Genomic DNA, 21,184 nt, shown 5'->3' with positions numbered 1-21,184 from the left:
ACTACTTCATTCCTTTTTATTGCTAAATAATATCCAACGATAAGACTACACCATATTTTATTTGTATATTTGAGTTGTTTCTACATCTTGGCCATTATAAATAATGCTGCTATGAATGCTCATGTACAAATTTTTGTGTGGACAAACTTTTTCAATTCTTTCGGATTTAGGAACAGAAGTACTAAGTTATACCAACTCGACATTTAACTTTTTGAGGAACTACAAGACTGTTTTCCAGAATGGGCTGGATGATTTTACAAACCCACCATAGGAGGGTTCTGCTTTTTCCACATCATCCCTAGAACTTGTTATTATAGGTCCTTTTTATTTTAGCCATCCTCTTGGCTATAAAGTCTCATTAAGTTTTTGATCTGCATCTCCCTGATAAGGATGTTGAGCATCTTTTCTCGTGCTTCTTAGCCATTTGTATATCTTCTTTGGAGAACGGGCTATTCAGATCTGTTGCCCATTTTTAAATTGCATTATTTATTTTACTGTTGAGTTGTAAAGAGTTCCATATATATATGAGATACAAGCCCCTTAACAGATGTACATCAATTCCTTTAAATAATAACAATGACAGTAATGGCTAATACTTATGTCACATTTATTTATGTGTTAGTCACAGTTTTATGCACTTAACCATGATGCTTTAAAACAAGAAACCACAAGAAAAGAAGATTAAAGGTCAGAAAGGCTTAAATAAACATGAATATTTTGACTACATATGTGCAGTATAATTTGAAAAAAGTCCAAGCAATGTGTAAGATTCAACTATGACTTACTCTGCCACGTTCAACTTGTGTGGTCAACATTACAACCATAGAGGAGCCTTGTTCCCAAGTCATCTGCCAAAAATCTGTACAAGTGTGTGGTAATGGCCCTTGACAAGCAATGTACTGATTTATAATGCTGGAAGAAGGTATTTCCATCTAAAAAGAAAAGGGCATGAAAATAAAATGTTTTGCATTACTTTTTACAGTAATTAGAAATATGAAAATCATCCACTAACTGTTATAGTGAATACAACTAATCTCAATAAACTGCCATCAGTAAAACAAATCTTTATTAACAATTTCTTATTTTATCTGTAGAAGAAAGTTCATGGCAATGTTCAACAGTTATAGATATTTATCGTTTAATTAGTGGAAATAAGAATTTAAATATTTTCCAAATATTTTCTTGGGCTCAAGCAATCCTCCTACTTTGGCATCCCAAAGTGCTGAGATTACAAGTGTGAGCCACACCCGGCCTATTATGATTTTTAAAAGCAGCTTAACCCAGAATTCTGTTTCAGAGGCAGATACATGGTAAAGAAATAAAAAATACTTATCTGTAAATAGTGTATGGGTAAAATTTGTGAGGAACAAAAATTCTGCCATTGGTTTTAGCTTGAATTTTTACATATAAAATAATTTTAGAGGATATCAGAATAATACTTAAAATTCATAATTTTCACAAAGAGGTAAGATAGTATTTGGGAAAGCTGAGTCATCAGTCATTATCCTACTACATTTTGAGATTAAATATTTTTTTAAAAGGTGATATATGCACATGACAATTCAAAGAATAACAAAGAGTGAATAAAGAAAGTCTCTTCTCCCATTTCAGCTTCTAGTTTACACCCAGGAAGGTAATCTTTTTCTCTCAGTTTGTCATATAACTTTATCAGAGATATTCTATATACAACACACAAACGTATATGCAAAACTAACTTCCCACTTTTCTGTAAAACTGTTTTTTAAAAGTGGTAGCATACTATATATAATGTTGTTCTGCTTATTTCTTTTTTACTTCATCTTCAAGATCATGTTTGATTAGTAAATAAAATTTCATTCTTTTAAATGGCTCTACTGTATAAATATACAACATAATATTTCATACAGATTTAAGGCCCTCATGTTTTTTATTTTTGTAATCTTGCCCCAACCTGCCCTCATTTGACAGCAAAATCTGACCTGAACTGACCTAAGACTATTTGTACTCTTTATTAGTCTTACTTAGGGAGAATATCTATAGTTTGCTGTTAACTATTCAGATATATTGATTATAGGGCACTTGTCCCATAGCCTGCCAGCAATGTTACTTATTATAGTATATGGTATATGTACTAAACATACTTTCAAAATTCCAAAAATTCGAAATCCAAAAGCATATTTTTCTATACCCTCCCACTCACTGCCCCTTTATGTGGAGAAGGAGGTCTTCCTATATTGCCTACGCAGGTCTCAAACTCCTGGGTTGAAGCTATCCCTCCAGCCTATGCCTTTCTTCAGTGCTGGGATTACAGGCATGCACTACTGTGCCTGGCCCCATAGTATATTTAACCTAAGGTTTCACATAAAGGATGTGGACCTACATGTAGTATCAAATTTTTGTTCTTTCAATCTTATAGGTGAAATAGTAATTCCTTGAAGTTTTCATTTGCACTTTTGTTTTTTGTAAATCGCATGTATTTTTCATTTAACTCTGATACTATTTTTCCAAGTGTTAAAATAGTATTGTGGTTTTGCTACCACAAAAAGAGGCCTTATCAGAGGTATATTCTTAAGTAGCTAATCCTCCATCAAGGATTCTCAATTTGCAAATTTGACTACTTGCTAAAATATATTCATAACCCTTAAAACAGTTGCAGGGATTTCTTGGTCATGTAGTAGACATACAGCAGTGAAAAATCTGAGTGATCTTAAGACATGCACATTTCCAAGTGAGATCAAACAAAGCAACTCTGACATCTTGTTTTAGCTCTCATACGGGAAACAAGTGACCTTTTTGCACTCTATGTAGTGCCATACTTTTCACCTTTTGGTTTTTTTTTTTTTTAACTAGTGATTTTGCTGTTTAAAAATGGCCCCCAAGTGTAGTTTTAAAGTGCTGACTAGTGTTTCTAAGTTCAAGAAGGATGTGATATACCTCATGGAAGAAATATGTGTTAGATAAGCTTCCTTGAGGCATGAGTTATAGTGCTGTTGACTATGAGTTAAAGGTTAATGGATCAGCAATATATATTAAATAAAGTGTTTTTAAACAGAAACAACAGTATGTATTTATCGGCTAATGAAAATGTTGTGACTTTAGGCCTGGGGGAACCTAACCCCTGTATTTTCCCTAGAAGCAATGATTAAATACTCCCTAATTTAGCATGTACAAAGACTTTCTAGAGTATGACAACATCGAATGGTGAAAATTAACCCAATTTACATATACAGTGATATATTTAGGTTTAAAAATAATTTGGAGGCTAGTACTTAGCTGAAACAAGATTGGCCACGAGTTGATAGCTCTTGAAACTGAGTAAGACGTATGGGGGGACTCTTTTATACTATTCTCTCTACTTCTGTACAGATTTAAAAATGACTATTAAAAATGTCATTTGCATAATTTCCTTTTCTATGAATTGTCTTTGCATGTCCTTCATCCATTATTTTCATTGAATTTTTTTTTTTTTTTTTTAGACAGGGTCTTGTTCTGTCACCCAGTGACAGTCATGTGATCATGGCTCACTGCAGTCTCAATCTCTCAGGCTCAAGCAATTCTCCCACCTCAGTCTCCTGAGTAGCTGGAACAACAGGCATGCACCACCATGACTGCTAATTTTTATATTTTTATTTTTATTCGAGAAATGGAGTCTCAATATGTTTCCCAGGCTTACTTTTCTTATTTATTTATGAAGCTCTTTGTATATTAAATAAGCCTTTTCTAGTATTTAAAAAATTCCATTTGTCATTTGATTTTAGTAGTTTTTCGGCATATCAAAAATAACAAATTGTACCTTGTCAAATTCATCTCTTTAAGCTTAGACATGTATCTAAGCTTAAAAAACCTCCCCCTGAGATTTTAAACAATTTTCACATATTCCCTTCAAGTATTTTCATAATTCCACTTTTAAAATTACATTTTGATATATTTGAAATACATGTTGACATCGAGTGGAGGTGAAGTATTTATAGATGAAAGATATGATATAAAGATCTACTTCAAAAGAACCTGGTAAAGGTGAAACAAAGTGTGTCATAAGTTGACAAGTGCTGAAACTGAGTCATGTGTACATGAAGTTTGATTTTACTGTTTGCTCTAATTTTGTACATTTGAAATTTTCTAATTACAGAGTTAAGAAAAAAAAATGCCTCTTTACAGTGACATATTCTAGACCAGTGGTCCCAACCTTTTTGGCACCAGGGACCGGTTTCTTGGAAGACAATTTTTCCATGGAGTGGGGTTGGGAGGGTGGGAGGTGGGGATGGTTACAGGATGAAACTGTTCCAGCATAGATCATCAGGCATTAGATTTTCATAATGAGCATGCAATCCAGATCCCTCACATGTGCAGTTCACAATAGGGTTCGCACTCCTATGAGAATCTAATGCCACCACTGATCCGACAGCAGATGGAGTTCAGGTGGTAATGTCTGCCCACCACTCACCTCCTGCCATGTGGCCTGGTACCTGACAGGCCATGTATGATTACTGGTCCATGGCCCAGGGATTGGGGGCTCCTGTTCTAGACAGTTGACCCGACCACCCATTCATTGGATAGTCTGTTTTATCTCCAATGATTTAAAAGACCACCTCTACCATAAACAAAATTCTAGTATTTATCTCAGTTTATGTATGAACTGGACTATTCCATTCCACTCTCTACCTGTATATTAATACACAAGTACCAAAATATTTTATTTAATATTACTTCAATAATATTTTTCATATCTGAAAGTTTTAATATTCTACCCAGGTTAGGATTTCAACAAAAAGAAAATAACCTCAAAGTTTATAGTGGCTCCTATTTTTCCAAATGGCAAAGGCATAATAAAAATAAACTTACATTTATATAGTTCGCATTGATGTAGTCTTCATTACCTTTTAAAATGACCCGTGTGGCATCATCTAAAAAATTTAAAAGAAATAATGTTTTAGTAAAGTTATATATAAAAGATTAAATTTAACAGAGACAATAAGATACTTACAAGGCGAAATATCTCTGTATCTATTTTTGGAAATATTCTGAGGTAATTTGGCACAAGACATTGTCATTCCAGGTTTTTTCCGATAAAGTTGCTAAAAAAAAAAAAAGGGGGACAATTCCAACAAAAGCCATAAACAATTTCTGTTTTGTTTTCCAGACTTGTTTCTATACTAACAGGAAACAGGTTTTTTTCCCTTTGAATAGGTCATCTATACAATGATATATCATAGGCTAGTAGAGTACTGAACCAGATTTGCAAAGCTGAATTCTTCAATTTCTAACATAAAGTATGTGTCATATTTTGAAAAGCGGTAAAACTAGTGAAACCAATTCTGCTTACGGCAGGAGCACCTGAAGTTGTGAGTAGCAAATCTGCAGAAAACATTTAACTTTCATTTAGTTTGGAGGTGTTTACAGTATATGAACTAAGAACTTTTGAATAAAAACTAACAGACATATCCTAAATGTTTTATAATTAAACATTTACCTATAACATACATGGCAGAGCAACAATTATTAATGATGGTCATTTCTAAAAACACATTGAAAACTATCCAGGGAGCCTAGCATGGCTGTGCATGCCTGTAATTCCAGTTACTTGAGAGGCTGAGGCCAGAGGACTGTTTGGACATAGGAATTTGAGATCAGCCTAGGCTACACAGTGAGAGGCCGCTTCTCAAAAAACAAAACAAAACAAAACAAAAAAATTCGGGTTTACTATTTTAAACAAATTAGGTTCATACAGTCTGAATAAAACATTTCCAAATCCACTGGGTGGCCGTGGGTCAAATGCGTATTATAAGCACTGAAGAAGCATTCTAGTTCGTTGGATATAATGATCTGTCTGAAGGTTTTGTTTTTCCCAGTTTTCAAGATTGCACTGACAAAAAATAAACAGAGATTAAATATGACAAGGTATAAACTTCAAAAACAAAAGTTATTTTCCTTTAGCTCAGGATTTTAAAGTCTATAATAGCCTATCCTCATCTGCCACTTTTCAAAAAAACAGCTATTTAACTACAGAAAAAAATTCAGTTTGATGACATATGTATAAAATTTCCTTATCCCTCTTTTTAAAAGATATTCTATTTATATAACCATAGCTAGTATTTTGGGAGCAATTTTCGAAACTTGGCATTTTAGAACTCTTTATGTCAAACATTTCTCAGAATATCATTTTAGTTTAGAAATTATAATGCATAGATTAGGCACTTAAGAAACTATGAAACTAGTTAGAAAATATCAGCAAAATGCTTTTAATATATAATGATATTACTTACATCAAACTGTGTCAGGACTGTTCCAGTGATAAGCCCCTCAGCTAGCTGGATCATTGATTCCCGCAGGGAATGGTCATCCTGATGCACACTATCTAGGGGGGCTTTCTCAGGAATATACTGGAAATCTGGCTCATTTTCTAGCTTTTCTTCCACTACATCATATACAGCTAAAAAAAAAAAAAAGAAAAATCAAACCAATCCCAATACACGTGGAAATCTTAATGAATTCACACGATAGGAATTTACCAGATACACTGTATAATGTTTTGTTCAAAAAATAATTCATTTATGAAGAATTACAACAGATCTGAGTCTGGCGTCACTGTGCGGGGGGACAGAAAGTAGTTGTGGAGTTGAGGGGCTTTGCTGTATCTTTGGAGGGAAGAAGCGTTCTTGGCTACATCACTGAAAATGTCTATAACTTGAAGAGACAATAAGAAAGAGAAGAGCTGCTGAGAAGCACCTGTGAATACACCCTCTCTTAATTTCTAGGGGACCTAGGGCAAGAGTACAAATAGAGACCTATACACCATATGTTTAAGTTACAAAAAACGTGAACACAGTGCTAAACAAAATATGCTTCATCCTCTTTTGGTGATGTATCTACAAAACAACCTGGGAGGCCAGAATTCAAATGAGAATTCTAGGCCAGAATTCATGGTCATGGTAATGTGAGGAGATTTAGACCCCAGATCCTAGGCCTGCATTCCACCGTTACCCACTCTCAGTCCCATTTTTTAACACAGGGGTTTATAAACACACATGTGAAGATCCCAGCCCACATGCAAGATATATCTATACCTCTCCCTCCACAAACTGTAGCCTCTTAGCCACCTGCTGGGCTAGGATACACACACCATGTGAACCAACATTGAGAGAATGGATGTGTGGAAAACACCCACGAAGATCGAGAGGGGCTCAGGGTTATCTGGACCCAGAACTGAGGTTTGAAAAAAGTGGCATAGAAAGGGAAGGGAGGTTATAGCTTGGCATGTCCTTTTGGTCCTATAAAATTATGACTCCATTGGGAGAAGAAAGAGAGCCAAAGCGGGGCCTTCTAAGATATGGAGCCAAGGTAGGGGCCTCTTTTACCCTTGCCTAAGAGACCTGGTTCCTCCTTGAATATCTGTACTTTTTTTTAGAAGAATAAATTTCTGAAATGAAGAACGAAAGAACAAAAAGATATGACAACATTCTGCCTAAGAAGAAATAAGAATTAAAGGGGAAAAGATCAGAAAAACAGAAACGTATTCTTGGCAGACATAGTTTAAATTTTAATTATATGATACTTTAAGAATGGAAAAGATAGACCCACACTGAAAGTAGATGCAGGTTCTGCTCTGCATTTTGACCACGAAACAATTTAGAAAGAAATTTTGCAAGAAGTAGACCCTGGTGGGTTCCTCTCCTACTTTAAAGCAAAAGGATGAGATCTGGGATTGTAAAAATGCTGGGTCTTTGCCATCATATGGATTTTTGTTCATATTCTGGCTCTGTACCATCATGAATCTGTGAGCAGGTAACTGAATGTCTTGGTGTCAAAGTATCTTCAACTCTAGAATGGGGATAATTCATCTATCTCATTGGATGTCTATGAGGATTAAGTAAAAACATACAAAAGAGCCTAGGTACACAGAAAGCTTTTAATAATTATTAGCTAGTATTATTGAGTTCTTTAGGATCTATTATCAAGAGAAAACAGAAAACAATAAATAAAGAAAAAAAAATGTTATGCCTGGTTTAAAATTTAAGTAGCTGTATGTGACAGAAAACACCTAATGACTCACCTAAGTATGAGGTCTAAATGAACAAGTTCCTTGAAAAGTCAAAATAGAATGTTCTGTTGAAGTCCTTTTAATCTTCCTAGAAAGCCAATTCTAGACCATGAATGGAAAAGAACACAAAGTGGAGAAGATAAAGTGAAAACGCCTATTTGTGAACAAGAGGTAAAAAGAGGATTTTTTATTTTTTGTTTATAAAAAAGAAATGTCCTTGCAAAATTTTGCAGGGTTGGGTATGGTGGTGACAAGCAGAATTCGAGTGATATTTTACTTTCCTATGGTACATATTCAACAAGTGGTAATATGGCATTAACAATAATTATTCTGTGGCAAAAATAATGATTAATAGTAAATTGTACAGAACAAAACCAGAAGAAGATGTCTAATTCTGGGATATTAGACATATAAAACTTTTTTCTTAGAGCAGACTGATAAAGTGTTGAGGGAACTCTAAACAATGCCATATGAACACTGGCTGGACTCTAGGACTGTTAAACTGGAGAAAGGGAGGAGGGTTTCTGGTAAAATTAGCTATTGTCAAAAATCTGAAGGAAGGGGGGTTAAACTTATAATGCATAGCACAAAGTGATAGAATTAGGAGCAGGACTGAAGAAAGACGGACTTTTAGTTCAATTTATAGTTTGAGCTATCCAAAGATGGAATGACCTGTTTCAGGAGCCAGACAGTACTCTATCTATATTGGTAGAATGTTCTTGAGGTTGTTGTGGAGGAAAGTCATGCAATTAACCAAAGAGCTAGAGCTTATGGCGTTCAAGGTTTCTCCAAACCTGGAATTCCATGACTATGACTTAACAAGTCAGCTGTCCAGATCGGGAGATGACATGATTAGGCTAGTAGACATCATATACTGAAAACAAAGGCAGTATTTTAAAAACACTTTATAGCTTGTTATGGCATTTTCTAAAAGTGGAACAGAGTTCAAATTTACTCATTCATTCAACTAGTATTTATTGAGTACTAGTACTACAACTACTACAATTTAGGGGAAATGGGAAGTCATTTTAGCTATGGTAGTCAGGGGAGAAAGCCCTTCTAAAGATAATATCTGACCAGAAACCTGAATGAAGTATAGGTGTAAGTCAAAACAAAATCAAAAAGAGTATGTTAGCAGAGGGAACAGCAAGGATAAAAACCCTAAGAAGTAGATTAGATTGGAACATCTGAGGAACTGCAAGAAAGCTAGTGTAGAATAGAGGAAAGTAAGCAAGGCTGAGTGGGAGCAAGGGTTGGGGGTCAAAGAACTTGAATTCTGCTCCACGTGTCAATGAAAGCCACTGTGCTTTGAGCAGGAAACTTAGGTGACTTATGTTTTATGTCAGAAATCTGGTTGCTGTGTTCAGTAATGAACAGTAATAAATTATGATAAATATCTGGTACTACATAGAGTACTCACCATTAGGTCGAACTAGAAGCATGAGTTCCCCAGAATGTCTCTCACAACTAGCTTTAATAAACAGCACAACCTGATCATGAGTGTGTTCTGCAATGTCCCGACCATTGATCAGTACAACTTGGTCCCCTTCATTCAATCTAGGGACACAGAGGTCAGCCTGTAATATAATATAGATAAGTTTTCAGAATGGCATGCAACTTTCTGAAAGGAGAGGACAGGAATTTATTTTTATAGACCCGATAGCAAGAGAACTAAACTACATATAGAAAAGCATCTATTCATTTATTCATCTATTTAAAAAATGTAGAAATCTAGTTTTGCCAGAGAGTTAGTATTTTCGTTCCTTCTTCACTCAACAATTTCTTTCCTGATGACCTATTATGTGCCTAGACATACAAGTAAGACTGATGATTTCCACGTACATACACACAAGTAGCTTTAGCTTTACACTGTCTAGATACATACAAACTTCAGTCACCATGATTTAATTAAATAACACCAGTCCCCCAACAATACGATTCAAACTGTAGTTACCACAGTGTATTTACTGTGAATAACTGTAAAAAGTACAAACTTTGCTGCTAGCTTCAATACAAAAATCACTACATAAATAATAGACACACATCATCATCAGTGGCCAGTCACATCAGTTCTTCCAAAGTTTGATGGTCATCTGTTTTCAGTTCAAGTGCAGACAGGAAAGCATGTAGTTGGGCTGCCTCCCAGTCTCCCAGAGAAAAGCCCATATTAAAATGAATAACCTAAACCTAAAGAGGGAATTGATCACAAAAGATGAAAGTGCAGCAAAGTGAATAATGCTGGAGGTGAAGTTTGAATTGACCATAAATAGAGTTAGAGAAGCAATAGATGACCATGGGAATGTTAACACTGGTGTTGTTCGAGAGACTGTAGATATGTAGCCAAAGGAACTTTTGGAGATATTTCACATCGAAAGTTCAAAGGACAAAGTGTTGAAAGCATGTCAAGCAGACAGTATTACAACAATTTGGCAAGGCAAGAAGTGAAGCTCATTTGGTATTCTAAGCTGTACCACGGGGAGGAGGCAAGCACCATTTAAACTACTCATGATGAGTTTTCACAAGAAAATAAAACATTTAAATTCTCAGTGTTTCTAATGTTTTGAATTACAGGATACAAAATCCCATATTAGCTTTACTATTTTTTTCATTTCCTTTTACCTTTATAAGAGACAGTAAAGGAAATTCTTAATGTTTTGACAACAAATTTAAAGGTCTTGGGAACAACTATAATTTTTCCCATTAATCATCAAGATCCTGCACGATTTCATCTTGCATGGTCATTTTTATAGTCTTGCACTATAGTGCAAAGTGAGAAGACAAACAGCAATTAAGGTAAAAGAGACAAAAGAAACAGAAATATGGACAACATGTTCTGGGAACACAGCAATGAAAACATATGGCAGTGAAGATTGAAGAATGATAGGCCAGCTTGAGAAGGAACTGATGGGGTTGGATCTTACAGAAAAGGGAACCGCTTGTGGTAAAGGCATGAAGAAATAAAAGCACAACTACTGAAATTCATTATCAACACAAAGTCAATAAAATCCAGTAACGATTGTCATTAGTGGAAAAAACACTGGTCTAGAAGTTACTCTGTTACTTCTGACATGTGTGATCTTAGACATCTGAAGTTCTGAAAAGACATCTGAAAATGAAAAGTTCTGATTATTTCTTAGAGTTGTTGTGAAGATAAAGATAATTCAACCCAAAGCTTTAAAATCTGGAATGTTCAAATTTAGAGTTATGCTCATTCTCTCAAGTTGCTTTTTTGTCTACTTATGTAGTGAAGTAGATGACAGACATTCATATACTCCCTCTGTGCACTAGCAGTTTGATGCTTTTGTATACCAATTAGTTCCAAGTTTTTGTAGATGTCTTTGAGATACCTGAAGTGTAGTGAATTGGGAGCCAATGGTACTGGGGAAAATGTAAGTATGGGCTATAGCAGACAGAGCTTTCCCTCACATTATTTTGTGCATAGTATAGTTGGCAGAAAAAAAGAGGTGGTCTATGTGTTAAAGAGGATAGCTATGAATCTCTTACTGTATCCACTATCACTAAAGGGAACTCTCATAGTTAATATGCCTTTTGTCAGATATGTTACAATTTTTAATTTGTATTTCATTCCGATCTGACAAGTCTAAATTAACTGTTTGTGTGTATATATACACACATACAGAGCAAGACCCTGTCTTGTTTGACGGTCTTGCTGTGTGTGTGTGTGTGTGTATTTCAGACAGGGTCGCGCTATATATTTGAGACAGGGTCTTGGTCTGTTGCTTAGGCTGGAGTGTAGTGGTGTAATCACAGCTCACTGCAGCCTTTATCTCCTGGGCTCAAGTGATCCTCCCACTTCAGCCACTGGAGTAGCTGGCATCACAGGCACGTACCACCATATCTGGCCAATTTTAAAGTATTTTTTTGTAGAAACAAGGTTTCACGACGTTGCCCAGGGTAGTCTTAAACTCCCGAGCTCAAACAATCCTCCCACCTTAGCCTCCCAAAGTGCTAAGATTATAGCTATGATCATCACACCTGGCCAATAATGTTAAAATTGAGTTTTGTTGGAGCAACAGCCTTTTGGCTAAGATTATCAAACAGAAGGAGAATCATAACTTTAATTGGGAGTTATTTTATCCATTTCAGAAGATGTCCAATATAAAAAATGACAATAAAATATTTGAACTCCATAAATATGTACAACTGTTACGTATTCATAAAAAAACAGAAATCTTTTCCTTTTCCCCTGATCGCCTAAACTGTGGTTTCCAATTAGAAGGTTGTGGTGGTCTCTAAATTAATAAAATAATACAAAAATAATAAATTCCCATTGTTCTAATTTTTTTCCCCAATAGAATGACTACGTTTTAATTTGTTCTAAATTTCAGCTAATATTTATGGAACATAGTTCTACATGGCAAAAGGGAAAAATTACCAACAATATGTACAGATTAAAAAGAGAACTTAAGAGTCTTAGAATTCTGTTTGGAAATGAATATATCTATAGAATATTCTGTGAAACCTTGGCTTAATTGAAAACTATCCATATTCATTGCTCAGAAAAATGAATACTTTTTTTATGCATGTGAGTCATTGACTATTACAACTGTCATGCAAATAAAGAAACGTGTATTATACTTTCTAAGAGCAATATATACTCATTGTCATGATCCAGACAATCAAAAAAATACAGAATACCTGTAATTCCATTACCCACATTAAACACTGGTAACTTTTTAAAGCATGTTTCCAGAATTTTTCTATGTATGTAATATTTTAACTGGTTCAAACATATATGTGAAATTATAACATGTATTTTTCCATAATACCATCTTATGGATATATTTCCATATTTATATAGAGTTACATTATCATCTCAATAGACACAAAGCACCATATAATTTGTTTCCCCAACTTTAACGATGAACATTTTGGTTATTCTTCATTTTAAACTGTTAGAAACCATACTATAATTAATATCCTTGTATAAGTATTCTTTGTTCCCTAGCCACATTTGATTATTTTTCCACTTTAAACTGTTATAAACCATACTGTTAACATCCTTGTATAAGTTTTCTTTGTTCCCTAGTCACACTTGATTATTTTTCCACTTTAAACTGTTATAAACCATACAGTTAATATCCTTGTGTAAGTACTCTTTGTTCCCTAGTTGAATTATTTCATTAGGGGAAATTCCTAAATGTGAAATTGTCAGGCCAAAAGATATACAACTGCTTTAAGTCTTAAATTTTTGTTTTTAGCAAAGTTATAAATCACACCATTAAAAGATTTGACTAGGTATGTAAGATTGTTAAGAAACTATTTGTGTTCCTCCCTACCACCTCCCCATCTCTAAAAGTGTTGTTTCAACACTTTAGATATATCTTTCTGTATTTACCTCTGCATCTCTAACATCTCTCTATTGTTATTCTTTTCTGTTTCAGATATTATCTATTACATTTCTACATGATAGATGATAATTCATCAATCCTTCATCCCTTCATCTGCAGTCCCAATCATATTCATATTTCCCATCAAATATATATAAAATAAGTAATTTTGGATTATCTCTACCATCTTTGTCCCCATCTTTTACATACATATTAATAGCATGTCCCCAGGAGTCATTTTATACATTATATCCCTGGTCTCGTCCCCCAGTCACAACAGACTTTTTTCAAGTGAGGAAATATGATCCATGCCGGGTCTATTAAGGGTTTACTTCCCAGGAGTTTATAATTTAGACTGCGAGGTCACTGTGGGCTACTGAGCTGGTAATATACAAACCTGGAAGTTATTAGTAGTCATATCCTACTACATGGATTGAGGATCACAATAGCAGTAGGTAGTTATACAATTTCTATTTAGTGGAGACTTAGGAGTCACAATCGTGTGTGTGTGTGTGTGCGCGTGTGGTAGTGGTGTTACAAAACTCTGCTTGAAGCTGCTACTAAGTACACTGTTTTTACTTAGACTGGAGTGTTTATCTGGAGTGGCTTGAGAGGTAGGCTGCTTCAATGTACAAATTCATTTGCACTGAGAGGAATCAAACAATCACATAAAAATAAACAGACGAAAAGTAGAAAGTCTTGATGATTTTAAAAGTTTCTTGTAGAGGTATGATTGCATTCATGCTCTTTAGTTTTGTGTGACACCTCAATAGCTATCTGACGTATTTACATTTAAATAAGCTATTCTGTGTTTATGCTCATGCCAGGGGTATTCCAGGAGTACCCTGTTATTTTAGCAAAAAACAAGGTCTTTAAAAACCAGAACCAAAACCACATAACATGATATCTTTGATCAATCTCAATTGTGATTTTCTTTTTTTTTTTTTTTCTTTTTTTTTTTTTTTGAGATGGAGTCTCGCTCTGTCGCCGGGGCTGGAGCGCAGTGGCCGGATCTCAGCTCACTGCAAGCTCCGCCTCCCGGGTTTACGCCATTCTCCTGCCTCAGCCTCCCGAGTAGCTGGGACTACAGGCACCAGCCACCTCGCCCGGCTAGTTTTTTGTATTTTTAGTAGAGACGGGGTTTCACAGTGTTAGCCAGGATGGTCTCGATCTCCTGACCTTGTGATCTGCCCGTCTCGGCCTCCCAGAGTGCTGGGATTACAGGCTTGAGCCACCGCGCCCGGCAATTGTGATTTTCAAACCAACTGTGAGGTTGCTGCAAAGCACCAAAAAAAGCATAGCTGGCCTCTTTCTCTCAGGCTGCTGGTTCTTGTAGTATCATTTCCATTTAAAGTAAAATTTTAAAGGCGTGCGTAGGCAAGTATAATGTACTTAAACTACTCTAATAAAAAATAAACAAGCAAACAAAACCCCTCACAAAACTATACCTCTGTCTATATTTTGTTTTTTAAGGGGGTTATTTTGATAGACTCTGTTAATGCTTTAGAAGCAGTGAAAGTCATAAATAGCTTCTTTATAAAAACAGGGATTTAAAAAACTTAGAACAAGTAAAAACTAACTTCCCAGCAACTTAAAGAGATTCAGCCAACATTTGACACTTAATAAAATAAATGATGAAATTCCTTCCTTTATTTAAACTAATAAGAATTATAAAATAAGTACATATTCTTGAAAACAGGATTTATTTGAAACATTTAGATAACTCACAGGTGTTCCTGGTGCTACTCGAGACACAATCACAGGCATCTTCTGATCATATCCTCCCTTAAAAAGAGAGTAAGTAAAATGTTAGTCAAATATTACCAAAATAAGAACACCTTAATTTAAAAACTGAGTATAAAATAAATTCCAGATTACCTTTACATTGAATCCAAACCTTCCATTTTCATCAGGTTTCATTCTGATTAGGACAAGATTATCGTGTGGAATACCACCATTAGGCTTAAAAAGACAAAATTAAATAATCTGTAATTTTCTTCACTTAAAATCTATTCTTCAGCTATATAGGAAGCATACTTTTTGTATGCTTATATTACATATAGTTTGTAAAAAATCATAATTCTAGTAAAAATTTTAGTTCAGAAAAGTAAATTCTTTGACTAATAACTTGCAGTTAGCCCAACCAGATATACCCTCTCATGCATTCTTGCCAGCACATGCTAGACTATTAAGTGACAGGAGGTACAGAGGCCATGTCTGTCTTTATTAATTGCTATATCCGTAGAACCTGGTTCATAACAAGCCAGGTTCATATGTATGAGTACACAGAGGGTGCTCATAAATGTTACATGAATTCAAATGATACTTTCTCTGCTTGATATATGTGATTTTAAAAAACAGCTTTATTGAGATATAATTCACATATAATTCACCCATTTAAAGTGTATATTTCCACAATTTTTACTCTTGTCACAGAGGTGTACAAACATCACTATTATCTAATTTTAGATCTTGTATCCATTAGCAGTCGTTCCCCATTTCCCCACCTGCCATCCTCCAAAGCCTAGTCAACCACAAATCTACTTACTGTCTCTTGATAGATCTGACTGTTTTGGATATTTCACGTGTATGAAATCATACAGCACATGGCTATTTGTCCTGGGCTTCTTTCATTTAGTATGTTCTATGCCTGCTCTTTGAAGGAAAAAAATCTGACTAGTTCTTATCAGAGATGATCTCTTCTAGGAATCTTCCCTTAACCCCAAAGCTTATTTAATTATATACTCTGTGCACTCCATGGTCACTTTTAATTATAGAACTTATATCGAGTTACATCATGGCACAATTCATGACCAAAGAATATGATGAAAAAGAGAAGGTACTGTAATACAACTTACAACTAAAAAATGCCACAGTACAAAAGAAATTTCATTTAGGATTTTAAAAATCCAAAGAAAAATGAGAATATCTGAAGAAGCTACTTACAGTGGGCTTTTCAGGAGAAGATGGAATATCAAATGTTTCATTAATATGACTTTCTAGATCTTGTTGCGAATGTGAATAATGAATTTGGTTCCAACTGTTTTTCTTTGATTGTTTGGGTGGTAAAGCTGGAGGCTTCCCATCTTCAGGAGTCTCTTGTGATCTAGACAGTAAGACAAATTTGGAAGCTGCTTCAAAACGTTTTTAAAAGTTAGGGTCAAGAAACCCACATATTTACAATGTCTAGTAGGAGACAGGCTCTAAATATCATATTTATTTGGAAGTGCCACTTTTTAATGAAAATTTTCCTAACTCTGAAGTAATAAATCTGATTTCCTACTTTATCATATTTATAAACAATTATATAATAAAATATATATATATTTTTTTTTTTTTTTTTTTTGAGACGGAGTCTCGCTCTGTCACCCAGGCTGGAGTTCAGTGGCCGGATCTCAGCTCACTGCAAGCTCCGCCGCCCGGGTTTATGCCATTCTCCTGCCTCAGCCTCCCGAGTAGCTGGGACTACAGGCACCCGCCACCTCGCCCGGCTAGTTTTTTGTACTTTTTTTTTTTTTTTTTTTTAGTAGAGACGGGGTTTCACCGTATTAGCCAGGATGGTCTCGATCTCATAAAATATATTTTAAAGGTATTCCTGTGAAGATACCTATTAATCTGTTATAACAAAGTAAACATCTTTCCAAAAAAAATTGTTTAAGGTTTTCAGAGGAGTCATGGGTAGCCAGGAATAAGGGAGGCAAGAAAATCCAGAACTGATAATTGGGCAGTTCCACAGATAAAGTAACTATTCCAGTCTAAATAGCTTAAGAGATTGGCCTAATCTTTTTAGAAATAAAATACAATTCATGGAAGTATTGAATCCAATGATGTGGTAAGGATTGGAAATCTGAGTAAGAGTGCTGAGATCATCACCAGAGACAAAACTGGTTGATATATTGTCAGAACATACGATTTAAGGTGAGAAAACTCAATCCAATTAACATTAGAGAGCATAACCCTCAATTTGTGGCAACAGGGATTGATAAAAAGAGCTAGATACGATAAAGGTAACTTCAGGGCAGAAACTCTAGCTTTTAACAAGCATAATATGTATAAAAACATTACTTGTGGCCGGGTGCGGTGGCTCACGCCTGTAACCCCAGCACTTTGGGAGGCCGAGGCGGCCGGATCACAAGGTCAGGAGATCGAGACCATCCTGGCTAACACGGTGAAACCCCCTCTCTACTAAAAATACAAAACCGCCGGGAGTGGTGGGGGGTGCCTGTAGTCCCAGCTACCGGGAGGCTGAGGCAGGAGAATGGCGTGAACCTGGGAGGCGGAGCTTGCAGTGAGCTGAGATCGTACCACTGCACTCTAGCCTGGGCGACAGAGGGAAACTCTGTTTCAAACAAAACAAAACAAAACAAAACAAAACAAAACAAAACAAAACAAAACAAAACAAAACAAAACAAAACATTACTTGTGAGCTTTCCACAAAGGCCAAAAGTGGAAACTTGTGGTTCAACTTGTGTCTTAAGAAGTATGCATCCACGGAAGTTGTGGATTTGGGAGAAGTAAAATACTAAATAGGTAAGGGGAAAATTGTTCTTGATAAGAACACTGACCACTCTTGGCATTATTATCTGATAAAATAATTACTTATTGCCTAAGGACAGGTATAAGAGCGATGACAGCTACTGTGTCAATTCACATGACTGCTGGTGTGGCACTGAAGCACACATTTTACACCTGCTCTTCTGTTGACTGACGAGACATCTAACATCCAAGCTATAAGGTCTGGAGATAGGCAAAATGTATTAGATGATATTATCATTAAAAAAAAAGTTCTTCTTCCCCCCACTGACATTAGGCCTGGCCATGTGACTTGCTTTGGCCAATGACATGTGGGTAGAAGTGGAATGTGTAACTTTTGAAAGGAAGCTTTAAGAAACAACTCACGGGCCAGGTGCGGGGGTCACACCTGTAATCCCAGCACTTTGGAAGGCCGAGGTGGGCAGATCACGAGGTCAGGAGATCGAGGCTATCCTGTCTAACACGGTGAAATCCCGTCTCTATTAAAAATACAAAAAACTTAGCCAGGCGTGGTGGCGGGCACCTGTAGTCCCAGGTACTCGGAAGGCTGAGGCAGGAGAATGGCGTGAACCCGGGAGGCGGAGCTTGCAGTGAGCCGAGTTCGCACCACTGCACTCCCGCCTGGGCGACAGAGCAAGACTCCATCTCAAAAAAAAAAAAAAAAAAGAAAAAGAAAAAGAAAAAAAAGAAACATATGATTTCGTTATGCTTCTTTTTTCCCTTGGCCTTGAGACTAGCCATGTCGCAAACAGGGCATGCTACCAGTCTGGGACCCAGAATGAAGACAAGGTAGAGCAGAGCCACAGATGACACAAAATGTACATATAATGTAAGAAAGAAAGAACCTTTGTTATGTCACTTTAAGTTAGGCTCATTTGTGATCAAGCATAACAAGATAACTGATGCAGAGATTTACTGCCAGAGTGACCCTTGGATACATTTGTTCTCCCTTGTCGAGGACGTGTAAGCTTATTGAGAGGTTGGCTGCTAGACACCTAGTAAATAAGCATTGTGAAACTGAAAGTATGATTAGTGCCAAGGAAGTCAGCTGGGATTAATAACGAATGAAGTGATTGTATGGTCTTCCAGAGAAGTTTCTCCTAGGAGAGATTAGAGTCTTCCTAAATTTTATAACCTGGTATAAAATATAACCGCACAAGAAGCAAGTGAACAGTAATGCCCACTTAGCCTAGATGTCTGCATAGAAATACTTCAGGGCACAAATGCTCCAAATTCTACCAAGCCTACAAAGACTGAATCAGAGCATACATCCCTCTTTTTCAGCAAAAGCTTCACTGAGGTCTGCCTTAATGGCCAGGGCTTCCAGATCCCAAACGTGGTAGTTTTTATGTTACTTTCAACTGCCAAGTATACAAGCTTCTAAGGGCCCATACATTCAAGTATTGCTTGTCTACGGAAATGTTTCCATGGACTAGAATAGAGATATGTAACTCAACCATGGCGTACTACACAGGATTACAGCACATAGAGATGGACATCCCTTAGCAGAACTTAACAGATGCAACATTTTTAAAAGGCAGTTGACAGAGTCTCTAAAACTTTACAAACACCAGAAGTAACTGGACTCTACATATATAACAGGTCTCACCCCTTACTTGGACCTAAATGTGTAACCACTTAGGCAAGATAATTAGAAACGTTTTCTGCTTTTGCATACAGTTGTCATAACCAGGAAACATTTAAAAGCTAAATTTAAAAGCTGAGAAAGAAACATTCAAAACTAAAAACCTGTGGGAAAGGGTATAAGGTGGAGAACATATGAAAATGGAGTCAGGGCAACCTTCCTTATTCTTGGTCCAGCTATCAGTTTAAATACAGCGCCAAAATACACAGGAGAAACTCAAGCTTGATCAGCAGTGGCATATCTAAGTGAGTCAAACTTGGTGGGTATGGGCCTAACAGTAGCAATACTCAGTTACATGAGAGGGACAGCACTGATACTATGGTACATTTTGCTAAAACTGTTGAATCTCTATTTCTGGAGTTACAGTTTAGGCAAAAAAAACACCTCCAGAGGTGGTTTTTATTGTGCAATTCTGATTAGACATTGTTATCCTAAAAGAGCAGTTATAAATTCATGGATTATGGGCCAATTTTGGCCAACATACATTTGGACCATTCATTGCTTTTATAAAAATAATTGAGTTAAACAATTACATTTTTAAAACTGCATACAAATCTAGATTTTCAAGATGAAAAATCTGGAAACTCCGGAAAGAATGGGCCTGCAGTACCGGTTGTCAAACACTGTATTAAGCCAAATGGCAGCTGCTGTCTGTAGATGCAGCATGAGCTCTATAATCTACACAAATCTCCATCCCATGCTACTTGCAAGACTTCAGGTATTTGAGAATAACCTCTTCTAACCTCTTTTTAAACATTCAAAACAAGCAAGAAGATACAAATAGGAAAAGAACCCAAGTATAAATGCTGGGGTTGGGACTTAAGCCAAATTATAAGGAAAAGGTGAAGAGAATGGAGTATAGATTAAGATGAAGATGAAAGGACAGTAAAACTTTGGATTTCAGGATGGAGCTACCTGCCTTCTCATTGTCTTACATAACTTTCTTATTAAAGTAACTTCTCAGAGAGTGGCAGACAGGCTCTCCATATGCCTGACTGCTGCAGAGGGTTAGGTTGGTCTAGGAAGCTCTTATAATTTGATTATGTACTCTCATAGTAATCCTTGTAACTGTTTCCCTTTTCTCTACTTCCAATTTCAATAACCAAACTCTACACACACACACACACACACACACACACACACACACACATACTCTAAAGTCCATAAAAGTAATCAAGGATGTCAACACAGATTCCTGAAATTCAAATATTGGGCAAAAGTTATGAATTACATTTTTTAAAATACATACTCCAAGAATATTAATTCAATTTACTTTAATGAATAACTTTCTTCTTCATTTCTATTGTACAGCTACCATATACATTATATTTATTACCTAAACAGTTATCTAGGAAGATGACTTTCATAGGTAAACCTTGCATTATAATTAGAATGATACATTAAAAATAATGTCATGAAACAGTCCAATTCTTAAAAACAATACTATTTCTAAGTGCACACACACAAAAATCTGCCAAGTATAAGAGAATGAAGAGACATCATGCAATTGTGAGAATAACCAGGCAGCATAGTGAAACACAGCCCTGTCAGAAATAATAGATAGTACCCTCAAGGAAGAGACCTCTAATTTTCAAAGAAGGCCAACATTTACTAACAGGCAGTTTAGGCAGGAGTAGG

General features: G+C 35.9%; 1 protein-coding gene across 5 annotated transcripts in view; it reads right to left on the bottom strand.

The window, feature by feature from the left end:
- PTPN4 (protein tyrosine phosphatase non-receptor type 4) overlaps window positions 1–21,184 on the bottom strand; it is a 235,143-nt gene that overhangs the window by 15,048 nt on the left and 198,911 nt on the right. For all 5 annotated transcript variants that reach the window (XM_030916377.1, XM_030916380.1, XM_030916381.1 and 2 more), the window contains 8 exons: window positions 16,315–16,474; window positions 15,247–15,330; window positions 15,097–15,153; window positions 9,438–9,594; window positions 6,243–6,409; window positions 4,964–5,054; window positions 4,822–4,883; window positions 786–932 (listed from right to left, as the gene is read on the bottom strand). In XM_030916377.1, coding sequence (XP_030772237.1) covers window positions 786–932; window positions 4,822–4,883; window positions 4,964–5,054; window positions 6,243–6,409; window positions 9,438–9,594; window positions 15,097–15,153; window positions 15,247–15,330; window positions 16,315–16,474 — 925 coding nt within the window. The remainder of the gene's footprint in view (window positions 1–785; window positions 933–4,821; window positions 4,884–4,963; window positions 5,055–6,242; window positions 6,410–9,437; window positions 9,595–15,096; window positions 15,154–15,246; window positions 15,331–16,314; window positions 16,475–21,184) is intronic.

This window comes from Rhinopithecus roxellana, chromosome 14, assembly GCF_007565055.1.
Source record: "Rhinopithecus roxellana isolate Shanxi Qingling chromosome 14, ASM756505v1, whole genome shotgun sequence".
In the NCBI taxonomy this organism is placed as follows: domain Eukaryota; kingdom Metazoa; phylum Chordata; class Mammalia; order Primates; family Cercopithecidae; genus Rhinopithecus; species Rhinopithecus roxellana.
The sequence above is the reverse complement of the archived record's forward strand: the minus strand, read 5'-3'. Positions and strand labels throughout refer to the sequence as shown.